General features: G+C 42.2%; 1 protein-coding gene across 2 annotated transcripts in view; it reads left to right on the top strand.

The window, feature by feature from the left end:
* The first annotated feature begins 8,051 nt into the window (after window positions 1-8,051).
* The window catches only part of COBL (cordon-bleu WH2 repeat protein), a 155,914-nt gene continuing 144,270 nt past the window's right edge, over window positions 8,052-19,695 (top strand). For both annotated transcript variants that reach the window (XM_053991372.1, XM_053991363.1), the window contains exon 1: window positions 8,052-8,203. In XM_053991372.1, coding sequence (XP_053847347.1) covers window positions 8,160-8,203 — 44 coding nt within the window. In that variant the 5' untranslated portion in view covers window positions 8,052-8,159. The remainder of the gene's footprint in view (window positions 8,204-19,695) is intronic.

Here is a 19,695-nt window from a genome sequence, read left to right as displayed (position 1 = left end):
CTGTAGAACAGACAGTCATTACTGCCTGTGTTTGCAAGTGATATGAAAGATTTGGTAAATGCAGTTGGAATCAGTAGAAAACATCTTAATGTCAGTCGGCTTTGGATCATTATGGTGATGTTGTCCGGATAATCCATACTTCCTCCACCCCTCTTTGACTCTCCAATCCCTTCCTTGATAATTCAAGGACAGTTTTTCTGGTTTCTAATTCTGCGTATTGCTCACAGGAGCAGGGTGAGGAAGGTGACCGCAGCCCTTCATAAAAAGAGAAGCTCTACCCTGTCTTGTCACTGCGTAACCACATCAGTTCAGTGATACTGTGGTGAAACAACTGTGTACTTCATCTCAGACCAAGATCTCCTGGATTTGTACCACCAGATGTCTTTGGAAGACACCCCTTCCTCTTCTTTAGCCATATCTAGCTAACCCAAATCTTCTGGAAAAAGACATAAGCAGCAGGATTGGTCTCAAGGTATGTTAGCAAAAAGAAAAGTATTGTTGCTTTGTCACATATTGATATTAAGGTGTAAAGTTTATTGAATCTACAATGGGAGAATTAAGAAGCCTTTGCTGGTCTCAGAGGGTCAGGTGATGGAAAATGCCCCATAGCACCACTGATCATAACATGACATGATGGTGACTAGAAAAATTGTATTGTACGTGATGCCAATCTAAATAAGCTCACAGTGAGTTCCTTAAGATAAGGAGGTAAGCTACTTTTTTCATTTACCCCCTTGTACTTGTAACCTGAGTCTGAATAAAGCTTTATATATGTCAGAGTTCATCTGCCTTCTTCAGATGCTTTCCTGACAATAGCATCTGTTAAGGTCCATCATTCTTTCAGGGCTATGAGTCTCATATTAATGCAATTTAGTGATTTCAGAAGGTTCATGAGGTTTGTATTTGGTAGGAATGAGTAAAAGGTAGGCCTTTGGGAGTGCATGTAGTAATTTAACAGGATGCAGCTATTCAAGCTCTGTTCAATTTATGAAGAATTGTAGAGATTATATGATACAACAAAGGTCTTTTTTTCCTAAAGAATTAAGGAATATGGTGATATGTTGTAGATGTTGTAGATATAATATTGGTGAGCTTTCTTTTTAAATCTTTGTATGCTTTGAATTGTTGAACTAAGGCAATCACAAATTAGGTAACTCATTAGAAACAGCAGTTTCTAACAGTAGCACCAAGGCTGCTTCTTTTGTGTCTTTGCATGAGTATGTATGTATTTGTCTTTATCTGTAGTGTATTAGTTGTGACTTAAACACAGAACCAAAACCTGTTTTCATTTATGTTGCTATCAGGATTAACTGAAAGGTGCATCAGAGGATGCAGGTGTGAAATGAGAATTATGTATGTAACTATGATATTCTATAATCTATGTTGTAATTTATCCATTCTGAAACTTGAAAATGAAATCTTGAGATACCATTACCCCCTAACCATGGAAAATTTCTAAATTTCAGTGAATTACTTTCCTGCAAAAAAAAATTAAATGCAGTAGAAGTTTAACCCAGTCTGTGAGCTAAAAGATAGTTGTAGACAATGTTAATAAAGCTTCTCCCATACAGTGTTAAATATTTATATAGAGGACTGTGAGTGTATATAAATCTTCTGATTATAGCATTACTATATTTTTTTATATCAAAATGGTTATGGCCTTCTTGAACTAGAAATCCTGGTACTGAGTATTCACTACAGACATGGTTCATGAGAATTGTCTTCTAAGGGCATTTGGGACTCCAGGAGTTAGTAGCTGAAGCCTCAGCTGACAGTCAGGGTTTCAAAGGCAGCAGGTGCTCCTCACTGCCATCACTCCCAGCTCCAACTGTGCTGCGGGCTGGAGAGCTGGGTGTGATGCATGGGAGGGGTGCAGGCTGCTTGCAGTGGAGAACACGTGATGTTGTGTATGCAGTGTTCTGCACAGGAAACACTAGGAATGTGCCACATCCACAGCTTACACAGAGGAGTTTTCTGTTTTATTGTGTCACTAGACCATGCACAGAGTCTGCAGTCTTCTTCTCAATCCTGCCCGACTCCACAAAAGCTTGGCCTGTCTGTACCCCACTAACTGGAAAAGCATCAGTCAAGTGATGTGCTACAACTTCACACCACTTCCAAATGAACTGTTTCAGATCAGTTATTTATGCAGGAGGCCTTTCTGATAGTTCTGCTCAGCTGGGTGGCGCAAGACCTTTACTTCTGTTTCACAAAATTTCTGAAAGAAGGTAATTCTAAGAGTGCAAATTACTTGCATGACAGGAAGAGGAGAAGATGAAGTGAATTTTAGTGGCACGAGCATCTGTGAGGCAGTGAGTCACATCTCTGAAATGCTACTTTCATAACTTCAGACTCTCTCTGGCATGGCAAACAAAGAGCAAAAAACCTCCCAGACAGGAATGGCTGTAGGTGGGTCACTCTGACCAGCAAGACAAGCAGGATTACCCAGCTCAGTACAATGAAGATAATTTTACATAAATTAGCTAGTGTTTTGATTCAAATTTGCTTTATTAGGTAGCCAAGATTTCACAAAGGCTTTTTTCAATCATACAATATAACACGGTGTTGAAAATTGATTTTGGATTTTCTCTAGATAGTACTATTGCCTTCTCTGACACTGTTTGAAGAAGTATGTTCTCACTGCACACATGAGTATGGGTCATGCAACTATTAATTTTAGGAAGCCTCTTATATTATCGTGTTGCCTAGGAAGGTTCTCACCCCAGCTGGGCCCAAGAACATGAGCTTTGGCCCACTGAGACTGTCCCAGTAAATATATTTTCATTAATGTCAGTTCATTTGTAGACTAGGCCTTGGGTTTCAAATCTTGAAAAAAGTTCATGTAAGAGGAATAGTAGAAAAGAGAGGAAATGGAAGGCTACTTGCCCAAAACATATAGAATAAAATGGTAGGGAAAACAAATGTTGGGGGAAAAAAAGAATACATGGAAGAATGAGCGTTAAATCAATACCAGATCTTTAAAACAAAATCCCCAAAGTTCTATGGTTCTTATACTCAAGACTATGTCAGTGTCTTATAGTGAACAGCTTCAGTCCAGGTTATGTGGTTGTCTGGTTGTCTGCTGTGTCCACTTTTAGCCACATTTAAAATAACCCAGTTTTTATGTCCTGATGGCTGTTTAATGTCCTTTAATGCATTGTTCACAGAAATTTCACTTGCTCTATTCACATCATGGGTTTAAACCGGTTCCCCATCTCTTTTAACGTACATCACGTTCCCACCCTGCATATGTGTTCTGAAATACTCTCTTAGAGAAAAGGACCCTCCCTTTCCAGAGTATTTTTACATGGCATGATGGTGCTCAATCTGCCCTGTGGCTCCTGATTGTTGGTGCTGGGCCAGGACTGCATCACGCACCCTCTCGTCTCCATGGGTGCTACTTCATGCCTCTCTCCACCACTTTCCAGATCCCACCACAGTTTTAAGGCACAAGTGAATGGTCAAACAGGCCATTCTTCAGCAGCCTTCTCCATGGAGGGGGTGGGCAAGAGCCTCTAATTTTCTTCATCACACTCACAATACTTTTTTCTAGGTCTTAATGCCAAAAACCCACTAAACTCTTCACTGACAGTAAGTTTTGGGAGGTAAAAGGAAAAAAAAATCTCTGAAGGGATCTGTCTTTCAAAACAGAATGGGCTGAGAGATGGCAAGACAAAGGACAAGCTTCAGTATTTCTACCAGCACAGAAGACAATTACCCAATAATTCAGAAATAGCATAAACTACCTCAGCAAAAGCTACAAAAACCCTTATCTGTATCTATATCCATGTGCTCTTTCAGATGGCTTGTCATGTTTTCGTATGATTAGTATCTTTTTCAGTTCTTTTTTTGAGATCCTCAATTGACATCACAGACATTTTATACATAAGTTTCTAAAAGATGAAGAAAACAAAAATCACTGTTCCAAAATCCCCAGGTTGTCCAGGGCAGGAACTGTCTTTGCTCTCTTGCAGATGCCATGCAAGTGCAGTTTGGCACTGAGTCTCAAAAGAGGCTTCTCAGCACCACACAAGACAAGTAAGAAAAGCAAAAGATGAAGCAGAAACTTGTTGGCAATTTGCTGTGTGACTAAGGGCAGATCTAAGCACACTTGTTTCTTGTTTCCCCTTGAGTACCCCACTCATGGTGCCTTTCTGAAGCAAATTCAGCCTCTTCAGGGGTATTTGATAATGTGTTAGGCTGTTATGGATCAATGATACGATATTTGGTCAAAACTAGTAAATGTTTTTATTTGTTATTTTGACTCATTCCTCAAAAATGCATATCATTTGCTCTCAGCTATTTCAGGTTCCTAACAAAAACAACAGGACATGTAGGACAAACTCCTAAAACAAATTTCTGAAGAATGGGTGCTCTGGGACTTTAGGAAAAGGCCTAGCAAGCCCTGAAAATTTAAATTCCTGTATCTTTTTTTCCTTTTCACTATGGATAGCAAAATAAAAGTTTTGTGAGCTTGATGCTACGCAACTCCAATTGCTATAATTACATAGCCAGGAATTTTACAATTGTACAGTAAGTCAACTCTCTTACAGGGGCTAATGCTTAAATTGCAACTTCTAGATTGCTTAAAATGGGAAAAAGACTTATGTGGTTTAAAAAGTTTGCTATTAACTGAACCTAACCACAATAACTAACTTCTAATCACAATTTCTTCCTGCTATAAATTTGGGATTGTTATTTTTTGCTTTGGTTTTTAGGCTCAAACCTGGTTTCTGATTCTATGATGGTACTCAAACAGCTGAATCATAAAAAGAGATTATGTGTTGGACTAGAGAAAAGGCTTGGTTAACTGCTGCATACTAGGTAATGTTGATCTAATTTTAAGCTCTTTTTGCTATATAAACAAATTCTCTGGTATTAGACTTGTCTTACTAGATTCCTTACGTGTTCAGTTACGTTTATACTACAAACTCAAATTCCTGAAATATTGCAGGCTAGTTTTAGTAGAAGAAAAATGTAGCCTTAAAGGGTTGATTCAGTAATACTACTAGCAGTGAAGGTAGAGAAAAATAGGAATAAGATTTTGAAAACTCTAAAAAGGCATAAATGTGAAATTGCACTGGTGAGTAATTGATTTTTATTTTTTATTTGTAAAGGCCTAAACTATTTTACTACAAGGATTTTGTCATCCAAGTGAATTGATTTGCTAAGGAAATATATTGAAGAGGCCCATTGAAACAGAGATGAAGCTCTACAAACAGGAAAGGGTTAAAAAAACTGGGAGCACTGAACATGCCAATGTCACAATTTTATGACATTGGCAAATATTCATATAGCCCCTCTCCAAACTAATGCCCTTTGCCTAAACAAAGGAGCACAGCACCCCAATTGTGGGGATTACAATGCACACTAGAAATAGCCCCTTTGCCCTTTTTAAGAGGGACACACAGTGCCAAGCAGTCTAGAGAAAAACAGATTCCCATGTTGCATCACACAGTGTACTCCTCATATTTCACTCAGCTTTTCCATCAGATATATGTGACTAAAGAATGGGGGATATGGACACTTGGCCCCACTGGTGCTCTGGAGACACAAGATCATGAGTTTGGTAATTAATAGGCTCTCTTTTGATATGCTGTACAAAAAGAAGGGAACATAGAAAGCAAGTACTAGTTTGAGTGTTTTGTACTTTACACCTCTGCTCAGGTATGTAAGGTTAGAAGTTACAGCTGAGGCAAGGGAAGTTCTTTTGGTGTAGTTTGCTAATGATGGGGAAACCATCTGCAGAGGTTTTTGTGCCTGTGCAGCTTTGGCAACTGTTCTAGAATAGGGAAAAGTTCATTAAGATTTAGGAGTAAAAACAGGAGATGAAAAATGACTGAACAGATGATGAACAGAGCTGTGAAATCAAGCTCCCGTGATTTAATAGATGACCATTCGTTCCTGGAGCTATGGAAACTGACAGCGTGCAGCGGCTGAACCAATCCATATGCAAAATAAAGTATGTAGCCTAGCCTATTTATTTTCATAAAGGTGCAAATTAAGATCATGCATGTGGCTCATTACTGCAGCATGTGGCTCAGATGACTGGGGTAATTACTGAACTGTGGTGACTCAGTCAACTTCTACCCATGGTAACAGGGAAATTAGAGATCAATGTTTTGCTTCTGCAAATTTGTGGTTTTGTTTCTTTACATACAGCTAGGACAGGCTGCTGCCTCCCACAGGTACCTGCACATGTGGGCTTGGAGAGAAGGGAATGGAAGCCAGCACTCTTAAATATCTGCTGAGGAGATGGGAATTAAGGGGAGACTTGAGGTTGTCAAAGTGAGAGAAGATAAAGTTAAGGATGACTTTAGCACGAGAAGTGTTATGTTATACACTGGGGCAAATACATAAAAACTGGTATTTTGGTCATAATGCAAAAGCCTTGGTAGACAAAGGTGGGCATTTACAGTGATCTTCCAGTCATGTAGTACAGAAAAGATGAACATGTCTTTCACTCCTCTGTTACTTGCAAATTAATCCAATATCTGAATGTTTCAAAGCATTTTCAATCTGCCTGGGATGGGGTTTTCTTGCATATGGCAATGCCATCAGCCACATGCACCCGTATTTGCCAAGTCCTGCTTGCTGAGGAAGCAACTCTCACTTTTGGAGCCAGAGAAGCTGCTTGCGTCTACCCTGTGTGGTTACTGAGCTGGTCAAGACACTTTCTGATGAACACAGTAGGCAGAAATATGAGCTCAAGACTGAAGGGATGGAAGGGTTGGGGAAAGGGGTGACCATTAAGCAGAACCTGTGTGACTATCACTAAGGCAGCCAGGTGAAAAGCCAGGTAAGGCAGCAGCTCAGATCCTCATTCGGGTTTCTTAGTAATTTCACTCAGCCTGCTTGCTCCTGTCTCCTAGTCCCGGTGTTGGCTGCTGGTCTGACCTGCCTCTGCCATCCTCCCACCATGGCCGGGAAAGCAAGATGACACAAATGGAGAGGAGCAGAGAAACTCCTGAATTGCCTGGAGAAGCCAGGCTGCCCAACGCCGGGCGCGCTGGGCTGAGGACACGCACACACAACAGTAGTGTCAGCCAGACTTCCCGCCTCCAGTCTGGTTTTGCTTTTGCACACAGGTGTAGCAGTCGATATTCTGGGAAAATGGCGTAAGGGGGGATATTCCTGAAACAACATACACAGATTTTAACGCGATGCCCACGTTTCCACGAACTGTGCCATTGTGCGCACCGCACCGCACGGGAAGCGGGGCTGTCTTTCCCGTGCTGGGCTCGTTCCGCAGGAGGAAAAGCCGGAGAGAAGCCTGCCTTGCCGTGCCGCGGCCCTCCAGCCCCTCTCCCTGACTACAGATGCCGCTAATTTTAAAAGTTGTTTGTGCCGCCTCCGAGAGAAGAAAAACATGTGTCTGTATGAACAGAGGTGACGAGAAACAGGCCTTAGGTGGCAGAGCCAGGACTGGGCAGGGTGTGAGGCTCAGGAAAAGCCTCCGCTCCCGGCAAGACTCAGTCTCGGACACACTCGCCTGACAAGCACTGGGTTTGCCGAGTTCGTGGCAAAAGAGACGGAGGACGGTCCTGGGAGCTAGCGCTGGCGGGGGGTTTGTCGGTTTGTCGCTCCTCTCCCCCTCCTGTTACCCCATACTCTCCTCTCCCACGCCGTGCCGTGGGCGGCGTGGGCGGCCGCCCTGGCAGTGCCCGCGGGGGCGACCGCCGTGTTTGCGTTTGTGCCGGGCAGTCTCATGGAAACCGGCTCGCAGCGCCCCCGCACTCCCGCGCTGCCCGGGCAGCGGCCGGCCGAGCCCCGCCGCGCCGGGAGCTCCGCCGCCTGACTCCCGCCCCGCCGTGCCCTGCTGCGGTCTGCCCGGGCAGCCCGGGTGTCAGGGCCCGCGGCGCGGCGTGGCTTCCCTGCCGGCCGGGTAAGGCGGGCAGGGGCCGCCCCGGCAGCGCATCCCCGCCCGCAGCCCGCGGCCGGGCTGGGCAGCCGTGGGCGGCGGCGGCCCGGGCAGTGCCGCCTGGCAGCGGGGCGGGGAGCGGGGGAGGTGGGGGCGAGGGAGGGGGCGAGGGCGGCTCTCACTTCTGTACTCTCTTCTCTTCCCTCCCTCTCGATACCCCCGCCTCCGACCTTCGCCGCTGCCGGGATCGCGGCTTGCACCGGCCCGTCCTCTGAGAAGTGGAGAGGGGGGCCCGGCCATGGAGACCCTCGTGCGCCCCGGGGCCAGCAAACCCCCCACCGGGTAAGCTCCCTCCGGGACCCGCGCCGGACCGGCCACCGCTCCTCTCCACGGGCGGGAGTGGCTCCGGACGGCGACAGCGGCCGTGCTGGCCGGCGGGCCGCGGTGCCTTCCCTCCGTCCCGCCTGTCTCTCTCCCCTGTGGGCGCCGAGCTCGGAGCGGCGCGCAGGTGTCGGCGTCCGGCCCGCTCGGAGCACAGCCCTGGGACGGAGGGGGCAGGGCGGGGAGCAGGGGGTGGCAGGGCGGTGAGCTCGGGTGCAAAAAGGTCAGGAGCAGGAGAAAGTGCCTGTTTCGCCTTTGCCCTGCGGGAGGGGCGCCCCGGCCCGGCTGCCGGCGCTGCCCCTCTGGCTGCGAGACCGGAGAGCCGGTTCGATTCGGGGCTTGTCCCCTTGAGGAGGTGGTTCGGGGCGGCGCTGCGGGACGAAGGGCAGCCAGCCGCTGCTTATAGCTCCCGACCCGGGCCACCGGGGCTGGAAGGGACACCGGCAGGGAGGGAGCCGGGGCCGCGGCGGGGCTCGGGGCAGACCGGTCCGGCGGAGGGTCCGGGGAGCCCCCGCGGCTGCAGAAGTTCTCACCCATACGCCCGTCTGGCCCAGCGCTAGGACGCTGCCAAAAGCCTTTGAAAGGTTTATTCAGCCGTCCCAGACATGGGTCTCAGCCCCACCGCACGGCCGCGGCAGAGGACGGAAGAACACTGCCAACCGCGAATTAAAAGTGCCCAAAATTGTCCGAGGTTGGTGGGAGACGGCGGTGACTACTCCGAGTGCCTCCTACCTTGGGTGACAGGCACCGCTCTCTCAGTACTATTGCTAAGTAGCGGTCAGCCCGAGTGCAAGCCGCGGGAGGGTTAGGGGTTTTTCAAGAGAACAGACAAGTAGAAGATATGCCAGCAGTGGAATTTATTAGTCCGTTAATTAAACGACGAGAGCAGCAGCACGATGAGGTCCTAAGCGATCTCTTTTGTCAGAGCAAAAGCTGGGCAAGTTTTAAGAGCTGTGCTGTCTGCTCGCTGCAATTTACTGCTCTACTTCACACTGCACAGACTGAAAAAGACTGAGAGTGCTTCAGCAGCGTTTTTTATTTTTAGTTCTAATGTTTATATAATAAATTTATTTTCAACAAAGTAGGAAATAGCTCTAAAGTACGTGCTAGTGGGCTACAGTAGTTTTGTTCAGTTTCATTTCCTTAGTTTGTGTTTAATAGGGAACCTTGCAGTGTACACAGAAAGTAGTATAGGGAGCAATTAGTAAAGAAAAGATGCCATTGCTAATGCTGTGGTAATGAAACAGTGTGTGCCATGTTTCTTTGACGTGTAGAGTATGACATAGCTTTCTGCTCTTTTTGTAAATAAAATGCTTAATTCCATCTGAAATTGAGCCTGTTTGATCATGACCTTTTAGGCTAATCTTCCAGGAAGAGTGGTAGATGTGCTTCCCCTCTCTGTATTTAGTTGATGTAACAGTATAGCTGCTTTCTAAAATCCTGATGAAGAGGAGATCTATGGTGCCAATTTACATGTGTGCTTTGAAGCGTAATTCAGATGCAGTGCTGACTAAAAATTTGTCTTGATTGCTAGGTATCCAAAGACTCATTAAAAAAAATTAATTTGCAATGGGAATGCATGCCATTGATGCATCTCAGAGAGGACCACTGGGGCCTGCAGGCATATCTGAATAAAACTCCAGAATCATTTTGTAACCAGTTTCATCTGTGTAAACTTGTCCACAGCCAGACTCAGAAATCACATGCATGAACAGAAGTTACAGTAACTTCATTAACTTCAGTCATATTGCTCCTGACATGGCTCAAGAAGATGAATCCAATGGTAGGGTGCAGATGCACTTGTGATATTGTATAACAAAGTGTGTGGGTGCTAATCTGCTCATGTGGAAGCTGATGGCAACACTGTCATGTGCACCAAGAGGTGACTGCCTGTTTTATCTGAGCTCATTTCAGCCTTGAATTACTTTGTGTTGCCTTTTCTTGCAAGTCAGACCTTCCCAGCCTGGATGTGTCTGTGCTGTTAACAGGGGACTTTGCTGAATGGTTCATAATTCCCTCAGTTGCTATCATCTGTATTGGACACTGGTGGATGTTTGATCCCTAATCAGATTTTACTCACACATTGATGAAATCTCTTAGGGTCACGAAAGTGCAGCAAGAGCACAGCTTTGTCCTTTTTGGTTTCCATATGAATCCAGACATGAACTGCATCTGTGGAGTGTGGCTGAGGACCTCTGGCTGTGAAGGCCGTTGTGACAGAAATACCTTCCTTTCATGGCTGAAGACATGCTATACATGTTTCCAGCTTATTGATTGGCTTAGCTTGCAGTTATGAAAGGAAGGTTAAAATAGCTTCAAATTTTTTTACAAAATTTAGACAGAGCTGTTTTGTCCCTATGTAATCATTAACAGCAACATTGTGACCCTCCCTTGTTAAACAGTGAACGAATTTAATGTATCATTTTGTGCAGGGTAGAGCAGCTCTGCTGTGTGCTTACACAGATAAATTGATTATGTGTGTTCCACGGCACAGTTCCTTGAGAGGTGCACATTTAAATGAAGGATACTGCTGGGTTTTTGTTTTTTGGGTTTTGTTTTTTGATTTTTTTTTGTTTGTTTGATTTTAAATGGCAAAGGAAAAAATGCAATTTGTGCTGGTGTTGCAGGGATTTTCCAAATTTTCAATTTCAAAAAATTTTGCAGATTTCAGAACCAATAATTTTATTATTACTGATTTCTAGGCATAAGTTTTTTAGAAGCTTTAGCAAGTTCACAATGTTTTATTTAATGAACATTTATTTTGGTTTACAGAAGTGAATTTAAGACAATCAGTAGCAACAGTAGAAATGAAGATTTACTCTGTGATTATGCAATGGATATTAAAAGACAAATACACTTCTTTAGTATCTTTCTGTTAGTATCTGCCCTTGTTTCATTAGGGAGAGCAGAGAGAATCTTCTCTGGGTGTTTCAGTTGGTTTCTTGTTTGACCATAATTTGGCGTAACAGACATACACTGGTCATAAATGGCACTGCAAACTCAAAGATCAGTTCTGTTCTGCTCTGTTAGGAGCCCTGCAAAAAGCAGAGCATCTTCCCTGGCCACTGAAGGCATCTCCATCTCCCACAGAAGCCAGCAGTTTATGGATCTATCTTCTTGCCTGTGTCTGAGCACAGAAAAGCTTCCTCTGGAGTCTGGCAAATGTGGGGAAAGCCTCTGTATATTAAACTGGAAGTATGAGTGCTTTTTTTAAGTAGGACCTTTATTTTCCATGCTTCAACTTCCTTCCCTATCTCACAGGGCCTTATGGTACTAGCAAATACAGGTACATCTTAGTACATCCACTTTAGAGTGACTTCCCTGCTGGATTAAAGTGTTCCTGGAAGTCAGATATGGATGTGAAGCATCAGCAATGTTTACATGCAGAACCGGGGAAAGCAAACCCCCAGCTACAGAGCGAGTTGCACATCTCAGCTTGTTGAAACCTTTTCTTACTATTTTACAACTACTACAAATAGTTAAGTGGGCTACATTGTGAAACTGCACAACCAGCTTTAAAAAAATATTAATATTGTATTTATGGTTTTATTTTCTTGTCTAAGAAAGCCTGGAGAGCATGGTTTTGCACAGAACATCTCTTAGTCTGTGTAACACTAGTTATATCATACTCTAGCTCACCTCCAGGTGTTGCACAATTTAGGGTAAAAAGAAATAACATTTAATTAGTTTTTAATTGGAAAGCTGAGCAATTTGTATATGTTTTCTATGTTTTGTATTTATATGAAATTTCTGTGTAATGTGTAAAGTGGTGGATGGCAAAGGGCAATGATTGCAACCAGACATGTAGAGTAGCAGTGTGGTAAAATCGCAGAGTGGTTTGGGTTGAAAGGGACCATAAAGATCATCTCATTCCACTCTCCTGCCATAGGCAGGGACACCTTCTATTAGACCAAGTTGCTCAAAGTCCCATCCAGTTTGGCCTTGAGCACTGACAGGGATGGGATATAGACAGCTTCTTTGGGCAACCTGTTCCATTGTCTCACCACATGGTAAAAAATTTCTTCCTAATACTTCATTTAAACCTCCTCACCTTTAGCTCAAAGCCATTCCCCCTTCTTCTATCCTGGATGGTAGCAACTTTCAAGATTGCTGCCTTGACCAGTTGCAAAACTGACACTTGTGCTTTTGGCATTAGCTTTCACATTGTTTCATTATTTGTATCTGTATCACTCCTGCAGAATTCAGTCGATTCACTTCAATGCACTTCTTATGTGTCCCCCTGAGACAGGGAGCTTCCCTGTGATGCATTTTCCTGGCAGCACAGTCACCATTAACCCTGTCTTCCTCTCAGTCTGGGCCCAAAGTATTTCTTTCTGTGTCAGTGGAGATACATCACGTTAAATAAAACTCTGGTACTAATGACATAAAAATTGTGCTTGCTATTGCATAGAATGAAACAGGGTAATTTTTTCTGTGTTTGGCACTTCCATATGAATGTAACTCTTGAGCTAATATACTGTAACAGATTTGTATTTTCAGTCATGACTAATATCTCAGGATCGCTGAAGATAAAGATACTAATTGCAAGAGTAAGTCAAATGGCAAGATAAATGCAACACAATCCAGTCCTGACAGCTGTTTTTTCTGAAGTCCAAATTCCTATTTCTCATATGTTATTTTTCCTTTTTTTCCCCTTTTCCTTACTTTCAGAATCTGCCAGAGTAGAGAATGAAGGCGTTATAAAATCTCTTTCATTTCTGTACTGTCTAGAATAGTCAGGATTTGTTTTGATTTTCCCCATCTCCCAGCTGTCTCTCAATATTTTGTTCCTATGGAATCTTTTATATTTTTTCATCTTGTTATTTTATGCTGCTCCTGCCACTGTTAGATGAAACTGAACCTTCTCTTTCTTACTGTCACCTGTCTTATTTGGTGTTCATGTTCTTTCCCTTGTAATTTCATATTCATTTTTCTTCAGGTTTTGCTCCTGTAAATTACATCTTGGTCAAATTGCTAGTCTTTGTGGAATAATTACAGTGCTCTGCAGGAACATTTTGATAGGACAGATTTTACTTACCACCCCATCTGGGCTGGCTGCACCAGTAATAATCAGTTTCAGGAGGCTGCACTGGAGAAGGGGGCGTTAATGACAGTTCAAGAGCTCTCATGGGTACACTTAACGAGGATGCTGACCCTTAAACAAAAACAACTTCCTAAATATTTATATTGAAATCAGTTCAATAAATACATGGCTTCTCTGTGTGTAGTTAATCTTGCTGGAGAAGTAGTATATTTCTTTTTGCCAAGTAATTCAGATCCCAATGCATGCTTATGGCCAGAATGAAAGAAATTTTTTTTTCTCTTTAAAGGAATGAGAGCTCTCTTGACTATGTGTATTTATTCTTAATCATGTGTCCTCATATAGACTTCTGTTGTCACAGACTTGAATTATCTCACAAGCATTTCTGAAGACTTCCTAACAATATTCATTTGACTTAAAGAAATACATGTAGAAGACTCCATATTATTTATATAGGCAGAAGTGTGAACACATTTACATGACCAGCTCCAAAAGCAGCCAGGAGGCCTGTGACAGAGTTAGGGAAGTACCTCACTTCTCCTGAATTGCAATTCAGTGCCTTAACAAGTGTTCCCCTGTGTCTGGGTTTTAGCTACTCTGTTAGCATCAGCAAACACTTGATTTTCTGGCAACAACTGTGTTCTGTATACTGCAGCTTTTTGTGTTGCTCTGGCATTGTGATTTCCATGAAAATTGTCAGTGTTCACACTTTAATGCTGCTTCTAAGAGAATGACAGGCCTTTAGAAATTGTTTTTTTCCATAGTGGGTTAAGCCAGTTTATGCATGAGAAACTGGGAATTGGAAAAAACTTACAATCCATGTTTCCAGCTAAAATTATGATTTAAGGATCATTTAGAAATGGTTGTATTTCCAGGTCATGGAAATTACAACCCTTTTTAAGGTATGAATCCACTTAATATAGTGAGTGTTTCCAGAGCTGTTAGTTGCCCAGTGAGCCAGGCTGCTTATCATTAAATAACTGATGCTGGGAATAGTGTATTGTTGTCATAGTTTCAGCATGAGAGTGTCAGCGATCAGGCAGGGACTGGACCCATGCTAAGGAGCAAGTGGCAAAGCTGTGTGGCATGGCTGTGCTCTGAGGGCACTGATGCACAGCATCTCATACCCACTTTAGTCTCCTCATACCAGAAACCATGTCTTTTCAGTTTTATTAATCCCTCAGCTAATAAGCTTGCCTCAGGTGCTGTGCATTTGTGCAGAAGAGTTGTAATAACCAGAGAAAGGGGAAAAATGGATTTGGGATGGTTTTTCTATTTTCTTTTGTTCTTACTATAGCTTCCAGATTCAGAGTGTCTATGGGAATATAAAATTAATTTCTTATTCCTGTAAATTCAACATGATATTTGTATGTTAAGCTGTGTTTTGTGTGTTCCTTAGCATGTGTTGTATGGAAGAGAGTTGTCAGTCTCCTTTACAGTTTCAGTGATGAAACGTGAGTTACTGCTAGCTTTCTCTAGCAGTCAAAAAATGATGCAACCTGGGTGCACTATTTTTTGGACATGCTGAGCATCACTGAAGCCAGTAGAAAAGGTGGAAATGAAGTGGTGCAGTCTGGCCTGAGGTACTTGCAGATGTGCAGTAGACAGACTGCATTTTCGGCTTTGGTTCTGTGTTCTCTATTGTCTTGTTTTTATTAAATGTGGTTGACCTGTGCATAAGTATTTAAAGCTGGTCTGTGAGCTCCTCTGCCTCTTTCTCTCTCAATGTTGGTGTGATGTATAAAAAGTGGAACAGCTCAGTAAAGTGTGATGGAGAATCCCTCACCTAAGTAATCATCAACCAGGTAGTTAGGGAACCCTCTTACAGAAAACCCACGTTCAAGGATCTACTTGACAAAGTAGAGCTGTAGAATTAAACTTGCAGTAGCTTTTACTACACCAAATTGCTAGGACCACTCTGCAGCCTGGAGTCCTTCTTTTTCCTTTGAGTGAGAAGCCAGACAGATGTGAGCCTCAGTACTCCTGAAGCCATTGTGGAGTAGCTGGTGTTTGTGTAGCAAGCTCTTACTAGTGACTCAAAGGCTACAGAAAATATGGTCTTCCTCAGCTGCACTGGTGTTGTGGTGCTAGCAGTGAAAACTTCCTTTGTTCAAAAAAATAAACAGGTAACATGTAAAATCATCCTTCTGACATGGAACTTGAGCAAGAAAATTACATTTTATATTATCAGTGTTCTAAATATAGCCATACTGCAAAGTTCCAACAGCAAGTACCAATCCAAAAGTACTTAATCAGATAAGTGCTACTTTACGTTTTCACCAAGAGTGACTAACAATCAGTGTGATTCTCTGTTTGCCATGCCTACTTTCCTTTCCTGTGTGTTAGGCTCTATTTAAATAAATGCATGCTGATCTCATTGACTGTTACTGGGGAGTTATTGTGAAGTGGAGCAAAAACTGTTCGTTTTCAGTAATCAGGGGTTAATGACATTGGTGTTTTTGAAGACCACACAAACAGAGATTTAAAATGGGTAACATTAATGGTTATGAGATGTCTTCTGAACTTTCAAATGTTGTTTCAATAAACATTCTTGTTACCATTCATAATAAGATGATATAAAACCTCTTTATATTACTGCTTTTTGGTAATATTTCAGTGTCTTGGTTAGACTAAAGAACAGAAAAATTCAAGGGCCTGACTACAAACGCAAAACTGACAATCAGTTGTTGCCATCTCCAAAGTCTGACGGTCATTCCTGTTAGTCTGATGGTCCCTTTTTCTCTGAAAAGGCATGGCCCTTGTTTTTTTTTTTTTTTTTTTTTTTGGTGGGAAGGGGGAAATGTTTCTCCCTTTCTATTTGTGTTATGTGATGCTAGGAGATGGTGTGGTGGTGGCTTGAGCAGAAGTTTGTCCTCTGAGGTTGTGTGGCGGTCCCCATGCTGTAGTATATGTAAATCCACCAGTTACAGAATCATCTCAGTCAAGGCCAACATCTCCAGGGACACAAGAGAAATGCTCTGTTTTAGATTATCTAGATGACTTGTTTTAAAAGCTCATTTCTTCCTTCTTGCCCCCTGCATCCCACAGCGGGCATTCTTCAGTGCTCACCCTGGAGATTTGTTGGGTGCTTACATCTTCTGATGTAAGAAAAAATTAACTGGTAAATTCTGCTCAAACCCTTTAAAACATTCATCTTTTGTTGTGTAGAGTTATTTTGTTTATGATAACAACTTTTTCCCTGCATTAGTAGGTTCCAAAAGATAAATAAAACTCCAGGTTACTTTACAAAAAAAACCATATTATTTCTTTTTTTTTTTTTCTTACTTCTGTGCTTAGATTATTTTCTTTTCTGTACTTTTTATGTTTGAGGTCATTATCTTGCATAGGCAGCAAAAATACCTCCTAGATAAATACATCAAGCCTGGCATGTCTGCTCTTACTGTGCACAGAATGTGTATTTTCCCCCCTGTTTTTGTCTGAGTTTGCCAGGAGGGGAGTCTCCAAAATCAATAAACAGTTTCAGACAAATGGGAAGAAAAAACATTTTCTGTGCTTTCCTTCAATATCTGCTCCCATGGCAGTGCTTTATTTCTCAACATCTCAGCAGTGGTTCAAGGTGTTGAGGAGGCAATATCTTGGTATAAATCCAGATTCCTTCTGTTTTTTTGTGGTATTGAGTTTGGTTTACTTTTTCTTTTTTTTTTTTTTTTTTTTTTTTCCTTTTGAATAACTTTTCATGGTACTTTTGGAACCAAGCCTACTCTTTTTATGGATAATAAATAAATTACTGCTGGTTTCCCTGGGGGAACAGCTCACGTTTCAGTGTCAACACAGCTTCCTCTGCTCTAAGGGGACTGGTCGTGTTGCTTGTGGTTGTTCTGAGGAACGCTTACTGCTAGGACAGGGCTTTCTTCTTGGGAAGGAGGCCAGCTTTTGCCTTCAGCTGTGATTAAAATCTTGGTACTGTGACACCTTCAGGTGCTCCTAAGACTGACTCTCCCAATTCATTAAATACAGCTACAATTAGGTCAGATCACATTGCTAAACTGATGGTGTTGTAATTAACACAGTTATTTATTTTTGTTGCTTTTAATTACCTGTTTCTTTTCCTCTGCTGAGCTGGAGAGTCACTTGGTCATGTCACAGCAACACAGAGCAACACCATATGCTAAAATAATGTTACATTGCCAGATGTGCATAACCTTGTGCTTTCTGAGACATGCAGTCTTTTTGCTGTCTTATTTTATGGTTTAAGGTCTGTTGTGCAGCTTCATTCCCTGCGTAGTGACTTGTTCTGAGGGGGATAAACTGGGACCATTGTCCACTTAGTGAGTCCTCAGCCCTTCATTTATCCAGGGGAGATGCAAATTGTCCGACACTGGGCTGTGTATGGAGGCAGACTTGCCTGAGCCCAGACTGACATAGGGATGATAGGGAGCAACCAGAGTGTGGCAGGAAATTGTTCTCCAACTCCATCATGTCTTTTGTAAACCAGAAGATATTTTTATTCCTGCTCTTACACTAGCAAGTCAATGATTGCTATCTTCTGATCAAGTCTGTTGTTCCTAAATATAATGCATTAGTGAAGAATTGCTTCTTATTATTAAACCTACCTTTTCTGTTCTGAGACAAACACAAACATGATTAACAGCGGGTCCAGGATCAAACTTAAAATTGAAAGAAATAACCTTTTACATGAGTCATTACCTAACAGAATTGTGTCTTAAGTTCAGAGATTTGTGGATTTTCCAAATTACTTGTGTAGGGAGGAGAAGGATAAAAATTCACACTGCAGTTTTAAATAAACATTTAATTTGCTGTTTTTTTCCCTTCACCTCAAGTCCTATAGATTGTACCAACTTTGGAAAACAGTTCAGAAAAAACTACCTAAGCACAGCCCTGTTGGTGATTAAACAATGTCATGATGGCAGTAAAGTTGCTTTTCTTCCTAACTTCCTAACAAATACTTGAATTCCTCTTCCAACTTTTACATGGATTTGTAAGAAACAAGAGAATACCTTCCTGAAAGAGCAATTAGTTATTCTGCAACAAATATTTACTCAGTTTTCAACTTCGCAGGTATCAGGAAACATTATTCTCCTAGAGAACATTGATTATAGTTGTGGTGTAGAATTCTTTCTGAAGAAGACAAATCATGAATTTTGAACTATTTGCTATCAGTGGGTGCAAGCTGTTCTTTGATTTCTTTGCTTTTAGTAGTTCTATTTCACAAATAATAATGTCTCAGGTGATTTTAGCATTTGATACCAGGATCAAAATACAGGGCCTTCCCTCTCCTGGCTCAGATGTAGTATTTCTTTCTATTTTTTGTAACATTTACTATCTTCCAGCCCCATATAAGACAAACCAGGAATGCAATTTTTTCCTAGAAGCACTTTTGTTTTTTCATTTTTCCCACTTAAATTTTTGTTAAGGATGTTAGCGTACTATTGTACAAAGTGGCTACTAAGGACTGAGCAGACTCAGAGTCTGTCTGTCCCCACGGTCTACTGTTCTCTGCTGGGACAGACGGAGAGTCTGCTTGTACTTGCCAGAGAATGAAGAGCAGCAAAAGCACTGGCTAATTGTTTAATGCAAAATTGGAAATGGCACTTCGATCAGCTGCTCTGAAGCAGCAGGAATTTATTTGATCTGTTCAGCATGGAGGAGACTGGGCATGGCTATGCTCCCATTGCCTTAATATTCATGTTTTGAGCCAAAGAGCCCTTTGGGTTTGGTCTTGCTTTGCTTCATTTGCCAGGCTGAGATGTGCAAATCCCAAGCAGCTTATCTGAAATGTCTGGGTCTGCTCCTGCATCAGACAGGTATGAGAGGGACCAACATGGTCTTCAGTTGGGCAGATGAGGGAAATACTTGTAGGTGCACACTGATCTTAGTGCTTTACAGGGGTTCAGGTTTATGTTTTATATTACAAAATTTGGTATCTTATTATAAAAGGAGGAGGTTGTTTAGCTAAAGATGGGTGAGTGCAGTCTGAACATTCCTCTGTGTGTTCCTTCTGTAGTTGATTTTCTTTGCATGATGGTAAACTTCAAACTGCCATCTTTTCACCAGTATGCTACAGCTAAAGCCCATGGACACTAAGTTGTTCAGTATATTGTTCATACTGGTTAAGGATACAGAGGCCACTTGTTTCTGTTCTCACTTGTTCTTTTTGCAAGACCAGCTATTGCTTATATTTTTAAATAAAGCCTACAGATTGTCTTGCCATTGCACCAGTCTTATTTACGAGTTCTACTCAAGTATATAGTTTGTTGTTTATTATTGAGTATTCTCAAATTAGCTATAGTTATTTTGGAATGAAATCTCTTTGCACTCAAGTGGTTAAATACCACACTTTCTCCTATTAAAAATGAGATCCAGGTCTACTGAAAAATATTTTACACATATAAAACTGCCTGAAGTATAAAACCTGTTTATACAGATACCA

This window comes from Vidua macroura, chromosome 1 (genome assembly GCF_024509145.1).
Source record: "Vidua macroura isolate BioBank_ID:100142 chromosome 1, ASM2450914v1, whole genome shotgun sequence".
Lineage (NCBI taxonomy): Eukaryota > Metazoa > Chordata > Aves > Passeriformes > Viduidae > Vidua > Vidua macroura.
This window is presented reverse-complemented; position numbering and strand designations above follow the sequence as displayed.